General features: G+C 44.4%; 2 protein-coding genes across 2 annotated transcripts; one reads left to right on the top strand and one right to left on the bottom strand.

Annotated features, from left to right (window-relative positions):
- Positions 1–1,317: 1,317 nt before the first annotated feature.
- On the top strand, positions 1,318–6,555 carry T265_12664 (hypothetical protein; the record flags this gene model as incomplete). Its single annotated transcript, XM_009164846.1, is given in 5 exon segments — positions 1,318–1,408; positions 2,523–2,620; positions 2,626–2,910; positions 3,042–3,166; positions 6,315–6,555. Coding segments are annotated over 5 exon segments (840 nt in total).
- T265_12665 (hypothetical protein) lies at positions 2,455–8,515 on the bottom strand (the record flags this gene model as incomplete). The annotated part of the gene is given in 4 exon segments (XM_009164847.1): positions 2,455–2,664; positions 2,677–2,824; positions 5,739–5,846; positions 8,220–8,515. Coding segments are annotated over 4 exon segments (762 nt in total), but the record flags the coding sequence as incomplete, so codon positions are not given.
- Between the last annotated feature and the right edge of the window lie 1,621 nt (positions 8,516–10,136).

The raw sequence follows: 10,136 nt of genomic DNA, 5'->3' as shown, positions 1-10,136 counted from the left end.
CCATATATATATATATATATATATATATATATATATATAGCGTCACGTGATACGTTTCGTCCAAACATGACAACAAATGTGGACACTACCCGGAGACAATTCATTTGGATCCAATTTCTATCTTTGGAGGCACACTATTTACTGACGGGTAGCTAGTAAAATTTGTTCGCTTACAATCAACAACTGCACAGTCCAAACACAAAGGACGTTGTGCGGCTTGAATATAGTTTTTCATCGGCAACTGCCGTTGTTCTATCATGACACAGTTAACCTTTTATTGAACACTGGATTGTGAAACTTTGATTGCTGGTTTCATTTACTGAACTGGGCAACTTGCTTGCAAATGTCTCATCAACAACCGAGGTGATATCATCACTGCGCTGCCAGGGGGCGCACTGATGACGTCACCTCAATTGGTGATAAAGCGTTTGCAAGCAAGGCGCCCAGCTCGGCGAACAAACCAACGACCATTTGCGCTACCTGAGCTACCAGTGAAAGGAAGAAGGCCTTCGCTGCGGAGTTGTTCACTGAAAAACACCAACTGAACAATCACAGACTATCGGACAGGGGAGCAAAACTCTCATATGCATCTTCCTTACAAAACTGAATATCCATCTTCTCGTTGAACGCGTCTTCCTGAACTTTTCCGGATATTCATTGACCATTACTCAAATGCAAACAAATGCTATGGGGCGACTCCACAAACTCCGTAATAGGTCTCACTTTTCAAGAGAAGTGAAGTGGATTTACGAGAAGGCACTACTCGCACGCCCCATCAGTAGTATTCGGTATTCTCCTCAATAGCAAACCATAACTGCGTCTGTCAACGTTATTCGATCATGCACTTCATCGTTCAATAAGGCTTTTTAACTTGGCTGTGCCCCCGGTGACCCGAGACGTGTTGACATCACATTAGTGCCCGAAAACACGGGGAATTTAATATTGCAAGTTCTGGTTACACACTTTGTGTAGGTCTGTATCCTGCAGCTCTACATTTTTAGCCCAATGATGTACGCGTGATGATGATCCTGCAAAAGCCTACACAGGTTGCCCGTATCTCTCCGTATTGGGTGAACACGGATGAATAACCTGTAACAAGCATTTTTGTCACACAATCCGGCTGTTGGCTAGTTTCAAACACAACTTTCAACATGGATTTAAAGTGGGGAGATCTATTCTGTGTTGTTCTGTGAGGGACTCGATTGCTTCAGTGAACAATACATAGTGGACGATGGCAATTATATAGTACTCATTCAGCCTTAACAACCTATCTGCCATTCCACCCAAAGAAAGCATAGGAGCTGCCCAAGCCTAGACATGACCAGTCGAGAGGTTGAGGTTGGGTTCGAACCATCGACCTTCGGGACCTTGCATCGAAAAGGTATAATTGATTTTGATGAAATTTCAGGTGAATTGCAGACAGCTTAGTGATGAAATTATGCATTAGCCTTGACCTCAGTCATTTGGTTTGGACAGTGTTGAAATGGAATGTATTCCACGGACTAAAATGACCGCATAGTCGCTGTTATTTTGATAAAACAGGCGAGACTCAGCGCGTCATGCACCAGTATTGTCACAAAGACAGTTGTGTTTCGCACGCATCAGACGGACGTTTCAGAAATTGCGAAAACAGTGATGAGCGACAAACTTTGTCATATTTAGTGCTTGTCCTTGAAGATTGGAGTCTGTGATTTCGGAAACAAATGTGTGGTGCAAATACAGTTGCGTCTGAAAAAAAACGTGACTTGTAATGATCAGAGCAGGAACTGAACAAACCAATAGAAACTTACTCAGCAAGAACACAACATAGGGTCATGAACGTCACAGTTCTATCGTCAGTTGCTTTTCGCTTTTCACTTTGGGGCGAAATGACGAATTTGAAATGCATTCCAGACAGCATGGACACGTTTAGAATAGTCGGTATCGAACAACAAAAAACCAAATAAATTAGTACTCTGACAAGTGAATCATGCAGCACAAACCAATGTCTAGGATTAATCACTTGGTTATTAGTAATGTCCGAATGACTTACGAAGCCGAGTGATTGTATGTAGGGTCGCCAGTTCTCAAATGATAAATAAAACACAGTGCCGGAGTCGTTCCGGCCGTTTGCTTACCCATATCATAGTTCACCATCCCCTTAATATGTAGTACAGTACTAATCTCGCACCAGTCACGTCCTTCACAGCGCGTTTCTAGTGGCCATCAAGTTTTATTGGAAACGAACCTAGGTTGCTTGAGCTAATATTCCGTGCTGAAACTTGTAGTCATCAGTATCGAGTAAATGATGAGACATACAAAGTAGCTTCCCAAAGATCTCTAAACTACCTACTGAAGCTCCGAATCGTAGGCGAAAATTGGGAGCATGTGTCGGAGGTATACCTAGAGAGCGAACACTTCCAGGACCAATCAAATTGTCTTTTCGTGAGAAGGATTCTCCGTGAAAGGAATTCACTAATTATCAGGAAGGTCAGCTTCCTGAAAGCAACCACCGAATGCCCGGAATCTACGGAGACTCTCAGCTCCGCTAGGTGTTGACCAGACAGACAACACCCCCTCAATATGCAGCGCGTCACGGCCTTGCATCAAACCCAGACAGCGCGAGTCAACACTGATTAAGGTCAGACAACGCCCCCGCAATATGCAACACGTCGCTGCCTCGTACTAAAGCCAGACCGCGTGCGTCTGCATTGGACCAAGTTCAGACAGCGTCCTTCCAATAAAAAGTTTGAGACCGTTGTACTTTTCGCACTCGCGCTCTCGCAACCACTTTGTTGGAATATAGCTATCGTGTTTCCTTCCGTGAGCCTTTTTCTCTCCGACACTAGGGACTGGAGCGGGTCAGCAGCAGATACCACAGGCGGGCAAATCAGCAGATATAACACTAATGTTGGTCAGAAGCACTCTCTGGTAGTTTATCAAGCTTGCTTAGTCCGTCAATCGGTGATTCCTGAACTTTGTAGAACTTGTTTTAATGGGTTCACATAGACTCACCCCTCTGAGTGTGCATTCCAAGACCACAGTTTTTTCCTACTTTTCAGCCCCCTACCAATCACCCCCATTTTGAACTGGTGGCTTCACCCAGGACAGCACACCAGAGACTTTCCCGTTGTTGCGATCCTCATATCAGCACTGAAAGTCACCTGTTATCTGCTACTCAGTTGCGGTTAGTTGGATGGACGAAGGACGCAGTATGCTGAAAGTTCCAACTATTCACTTTGTGCTGGCACCTAAATGAGTAAAAATCGTTCGGCGTTTGTTATCATACCGTTTTTGTTCTTGGCCGGGCTATTGTCAAGACGTGGTTTGGTTCTACTTGAAACTCCGTGTCGACCGGAACTGGACTGACTCAACCTTGTAAAACTAGGTCACACATGGGTATCCTGTTCGCCCATCGGTAGTGACGGACCGTGGTTGATAGAATAATCACAGTGTGACAGTTTGTTCATGTCTGAGTATTTCAGGTGCGTAAACTGAATTCCCAAAATTAATGCGCAGTGTGTCACTTTTGTGCAATGTATTGCGATAAATCGAATTGAACTTGAGGCGGGACATTCAAGTGAAGAATATCGTAAGCGATAGACTCAGCCGGATTTCAGATGGGTCTCCATAGAAAATCAAATTTATGTGCAAATGTGTGTAGTTGCTCAGATTGATGTTTAGTCGAGCGTTGTCTCATAGGCAAAGTCTTCCCTAAGGGAACCATTGAAGTCCATTCTCTTGTGTGGGGAATTTCTATCATTATTCGCTCAGTATACGTAACAAAAACGGTATGTTCAAATCTTTAACTACGCACAAGGGGATATGGCAGGGCGACTTTAATCTAATTCGCCTTTCTTCCACCGGTTAGTCACCCTTTCAGTTTATTCCATCTTTTTTACACGGCTCCGAACCACACACTGTCAAATCAACTGAAACCGCTTAGTTGGTCACTTTGATTAGTGCGCAACCTGTCCTTGGTTGTGTCGATCGCTATTTTACTACGTAACCCATCAACTGGGGTATCAGGCGTTTCATGCAATCATTCAGAGACCGAACCACAATGGGACCCAAAAGATTGTGGGTTGCAGGTGTCTTGTGGCATTCTCTATGTGAACTTTTACCTGTGCAGAATGTTCCGACCTACTACGATATACTTTGGGCATTTTGACCTGCCTTTTTATATCCAAGTTTTCGCTGCTAGTTTATGGCAGTTTCCGCGCCTATGTTACTTTTTTTGCGGATGATACATTTGGAAGTGAAAAACAACGCTAGTTCACAATTAATCTCTGGTGTTGAGAGCCTTGTTGGACATATAAGTTCACCAGCCGGCTGGTCATACCGAACGTTAAATAAACATGTTTTAATATTTTATGGTATAATACACTGTGTTCAATTCATAATACTGCTCAGAGTGAAGAGGACAACAAGGGTTAGGCTGCACATTAGTCGTGGGTTGGTTTTGCCTTACCCTACAATGGTTTGGTTTTTGACTACCATTCGAAAAAATGCGGTTAGATTGCGCAGCAGAGTGACTTGGGTTTGAACAACCGACTGTAGCAAATGTTAAATCTGCCTTGGTTTGTACAATAGACGTGTTGAAAAGGTGAGCACGAGGGTTAGGTAGGATAGAAATTCCACCTTGATGGAGGTGTCACACAACAAGAAGGCGGTTTGCCAATTCACAACAATGTTCCGCCCACATGCATGTGCATCGCCTAACACTACAGACGTTTCTCAGTGAATCGTGTAGAATCTCAGAGATGATTATTTGCCTAAACAGTTTATTGGCTCAAGCTTTTGATACCATGTGTAGACATCGCTACATTCATTAATTAAATTAAAAATTAAGGTTACCTCAGTCTAACTGTACTTTTCTGGGGAGAATTCTTTATTCGAGTGGATCAAACGACCCCACAGTTCTCTGTGGTAGCCAAGTGGCTCTTTAGGAAGTACATGATATTTGCAGACGTACTGCCTGTCTCAAATATACCCACTGGTAAGGTAGAACACATGCCAAGCCGACAAATGGTTAAATAAAAGAGAAACGCGCGGTACTGGATGAAGCGCTGTCTAGTGAAACAGTTGTATGAGTAGTTGGGTTACCCTGGTAGTTGGCTATGGTAGTCAGTAACTTTTGTGAGCGCAGAGACTGGTTCAGTCGGCAGATCGTAGTACCAGCTGTCCGGTTATGTTTGAACCGTTTGAGGGCACCATGGATTGCCCTCCACTTCACATCATTCCGCTAGATTATGATCAACAGTAACTATCTAAATGGCCGTCATCCAAAGTGCGTTCACTTGCGCCCATTCAGTCACCGCCTTCCCGTCAAACCGGGAAGAAGAGAAGGCCTTCCAATTTGTTGATCAGGATCTTACCGAGCGATAGCACGCTGCAGCTGAGAATCCGTCAAAACCTCAGACGGTTTCTGTTCCGTGAGAAAGAGAACCCTTCTTCATCCAGCCCATAGAATTTGTAGTCCGGACGCGCTGGAGAGTGGACTCACGAAAACAACCAATACCTTACAGGTGTATTGCTACATGATAATCTCATCGATAAACGCGTTTTTCAAGCTCCGAGTTGTTTTTGTGTTCACCGTTAAGAGAAGATGGTTCTTATGAATTTATGGCAGAGTTAGTCTTGCCGAGACCTTTTGTGCTGCGAACGCCAATGTCCTATTTCATAGTCTCCGTACGATTTGTCTAGAACTTAAGGAAAAGGCATTAGTCCATAGCTCGTCTATGGTGTTTTTTACGTACGTTTGTTGGTAGTCTGCCGACTGTGTGGGTCGTACGAGGACCAGATCGGTGGACATTCGTGTGCCCATATTACAACGGGGAGTGTACGTTGCATCGCCAATAAACTGGCTGAAAGTGGTCATACAGTGAACAAAGACGTGGCTAATAAAATTGTGTATTGCATCCCACCAAACATATCGAAGACTGGTCGTTGGCTTGTTCGCTGAGCTGGGCAATTTGATTGCAAAGGTTTCATCACCAATCGAGGTGACATCATCAGTGCGTTATTGGGGAGCGTAGTTGTGCGTAGCAGATCGAAGACTATTGGACAGCTGACCGGCCAACGATCCACCGTCTTCCTAACCCGTCAGTGTATTCACAAAAGGTGCGCGCATTGTCTTTCCGGGAAGTAGAGTTACATCCAAGTTCTCCAACGCGCCAAATATGGCAGATCCCAGTGGTCAGGTGTAATCCAACCGTAGGTAAAGGGACCTTCACCTGGTTGACGCATGTGTCAGTGAAATGCCGTTGGGGTTCCAACTTTGGCGAAACTGGTTGTGGACATCTGGATAGTCTCCGACGATTTATTCATCACAGTAATCAAGTTCGACTTGCCACATACTGTACACCAACTCCAGAAGCGCCACAGAAAGCAAGTTATCAACTGCTGCTGAATTTTGGTCAAGCACGTTTTCATGAGCAGTCGCTGGATTTTTTTTCAACATTCGCGTATACGGAGTGGCCTTCAGAGACAGGATATTTTGGTCTGTATCTATCAAATGTGCATATGCACTTTCTAGAAAATGCAAAGTTGCGATTTTGGGGTTTTGGGGGATAGCTGTGTTTGTTCATGGCCACACCACTCTCGTTTGAACGGCCGTGTTCCTGTTCTGGACTTCCCAGTTAGCAAAGTAGCATGACTGAACCGAACTGCTGTCAAAATCCTCTCTGGTCAATCATGACTTCCTCGGCGTAAACGTTGCATTGGGATAATTGCTTGCGGCAGTGCGTTTAAACACCCCAAAACGACTAGTGGAAGAAGTCTGTTGTCACACTGAAAAAAGACCTTGCCTTGTTCACTTTTAAGGAACGTTCTGCTTTAAGCGTACTTTAATGACAACTCTGGTCTCCTCGTGCCATCCAGTCACTAATCACTTAGCAGAACAATGTGACTTGTGTTTTTTTCATACACTATAGAAGTCAAAATGGTGTTGAAATTGTTCTACCTCGCTCAGGTGACGACCTGAGACGCACATGGTCTAGGCGCTTACGTTCAGGTAACAAAGAGTGCAAAGCTGTCTTAATTCATTGTTTTCCAATGCCATTATAGACCTTTCATTGGTTATCTGTAGCGGCTTTAAAAGGGTCTTTTAGACTGAACGGAGCAATATTCATTTTACCCATGAGAGGCAAGAACATCCTTTTCTCATTACGAGTTCATCAATGGAACTGAACCTCTATGGTTCAGTTCAATGCAATCGTCAAGTTCGTGAGAGTAGAACAAAATGGTTCATTTAGAAATCTCTCATTGAGCGGATTTACTGCTGCGATCGAGCAGTTATGTTATTCCGTGCGCATGCATCCAATCACGGGTAATCCGGTACACATTGGCTAATTCCTCTCAGAAACCAATGTGGTAGTCTCACGAGAATGAAGAACAGTTCAAATGTATTGATACAGTTTTTGATTTAGTCCGAAAGGTTCGCACTATTTACATCCCGGGAACTCAAGGGAGGTTAGGAAACCAACATTGAGCACACATGTTCAGTGTCCCGATATAGGTTGGTTAACCAGTCTCTTCCTTGGATGTTTCAGTCTGACCACTTATGATATTTCGAGTTATGCTGCAGCTCAACTCACTACAATGTGCAAAGGAATGCTATCAAACTCATTGATACCTGGAAGTTACTGGCTCATTTATGCATTGCCGATCGATAGGACAGCACCAGAGGAATTCGCCCGATTGTGAGCCGAAGATGTGTTATACGGTATACCTAACCACGGACAAAAAGTAATTCCTCCACTGATAACCTGCGTTAACCTCATCGCTCTGAATGACATGTATTCTTAACGTACAGACCGTTTTACTCACGAAAGAAGGACCTTTGCTGCGAGATCATTCGCTGGGAAACACCAACTGAAGTGTTGGAGTATTGGACAGGGAAGCAAAACGCTCAAATGCATCTTGTTTATAAAAACTGAGTATCCATCTTCTTCTTGAGCTTTCCTGGATATTCATTGACTATCACTCAAACATAAACGAATACTACAAAGCAATTCCACAAATTCCCTCACAAATCTCACTTTTCAATAGACACCATGCGGAGTTGTGAGAAAATCACATACTACTCGCATGCTTCATCAGTAGTATCCACCGTTACACTCATGCACCTGTTCCACCCATGTTGTCATGTGGATTTTCACCATGTAGCGGTTTCCAGGTTCATGCTTCTCTTGTAAATCTTTGCGGATGAGTAGTGGATTCGTCGAATCCACTCTCACACTACTCTCGTCCGAACAGTCATCCTGGTAGGTCCACATTGAAAGGGGGGAAGCACTGGACTCGAGCTCTCATTAGAGTTCATCGACAGTGCATACCCAATGGCCGTGCCGGGGGTTGAACTCCGGACAGCTGACATGCGAGGCGAGCGTATTGCCACTACCCCACCAGTAGATGCTGGATGTACCTGAATTTTCACAACTGAACAGGGAGCACGCTCACATTGTTCATTTCGAACAGTCACTCCAGCTTTCAACTCATTCGGTTGGACAGTTTTCGCGTTGTTTGTGAAGCAGCTCTATCCCCATTGGCATGTGGAAGCTCCGATAGGATTCGGGAGGATGAGCTTTAGCACTGCTCAAACTACAATATCGATTACTGTTTTCATCGCGCCCTAATTTACTGTCCTTGTTGACAGTTTCATTTCCGCCATCTACAAGCTTCGAAGTTCTTTTGTCAATGTCCCAATCTAATATGTATGGCCTCGACTAGTCATCCAGGCCAGTAACGAATTTAACAGACCAACAACTTGAACTATTTGTGTGCGATTAGGAGGGCTTAACACTCTTAAAGTTCACTTGACCCTCACAAAAAAGTAGATTCCCAGATGACCTATACAAAAATAATTCTACGCAATCATCTGGCCCAACAGAGAGTTGGTCAGTGCGTTTTACATGACTAGTGAACAAGTATTCTCATCACAGCGCACTAGGTCAGATGCCGCTTCGTCAGGGGTGGAATATGGTCAATTCGTTCAGCACCGCATAATTTATACAGGCGCCTAACGTTGTCACAGGTCCAGATGTTGTAGACACGTCTGTCACAAACAACAAAATAGCAAGCCTTACCAAACTCAATTGTGCCGTTTGGTGCACAGTTTCACATAAACGAAGGGTTTAGAGTTCCACATGCAGTCTTGTTGCAGTACTTTCTTTGGCAAGGTCCACATAGTACATCCTCATTGTTGGTGGTGTGAGGAGATTTGGGATTTTTGTGGAGATTTCGTCCTGTGAGTGAAGCCAATCTATGCTGAGAAGTCGAGAAGTACTGTACAGCTGTTTCATCCCTATTGGGAATCATCAGCAGTACGTAGCTCGCGAGACCCCGGAGAGTCTCGAACCCGCGACCTCCTGCCTTGTAGGCTGAACACTTAACTATTTGGCTGATCAGCAGTGTGAATGACTCACATTTAGACAGGATAAGAAGTAACTGCTCGAGGAATTAGTCAACACATGTGACCATTTGATGTGGATCCACTTACTGAAGGGTGAGCGGCACTATATCCTGTCTAAATACGAGTTAATCACACTACTGATCAGCCACTTGTGGCCAAATGGCTACAAACTACTAGCGAGGAGGTCGCGGGTTCGAGACTCTCCGGAGTTTCCTGAGTTATGTACCGCTGATGATTCTCAATAAGGATGAAAAACGGCTGTACAGCACTCGGTTTTTCAGCATCGACCGACTTCATTTACAGAACGAGGTCTCCACAAAGTAATGTTCAATTCAACTGTCGATGCATTCAGACTTTTTCAAACTGATTTTCTTGTTACGCAGCCTTCCACCTGTTACTCAGCGTCTGGATATCTATCTATGACTAACATTCACACGCCTGGGTCCATTTTCACGCAGAAATGGTGCAGTTGCAACACAGTTCACCATCCCGAAAGTGCTTTGAGTTAAAACACAGTAAACAGAGAAGATCGGCGAGTGTCTGGCTTCTTCGAGCCTGGATTACTGTGGGGAAACCGTTGCGTTGAATGTCCTAAAAGAGAGATTCAGCTGGGTCCCAGGCGAGTCGCTCGCAAAACCGAATTTGTTTGCTAATGAGTGTATTTTGCTGGTTGGAATCCAGCTACGGCATTTATCACAGCGGACTGCAACCCCACCTAAGTGGAATCAGGATGTTAAAGTCTGCA

This window comes from Opisthorchis viverrini (assembly GCF_000715545.1).
Source record: "Opisthorchis viverrini unplaced genomic scaffold opera_v5_9, whole genome shotgun sequence".
NCBI classification, from domain to species: domain Eukaryota; kingdom Metazoa; phylum Platyhelminthes; class Trematoda; order Opisthorchiida; family Opisthorchiidae; genus Opisthorchis; species Opisthorchis viverrini.
This window is presented reverse-complemented; position numbering and strand designations above follow the sequence as displayed.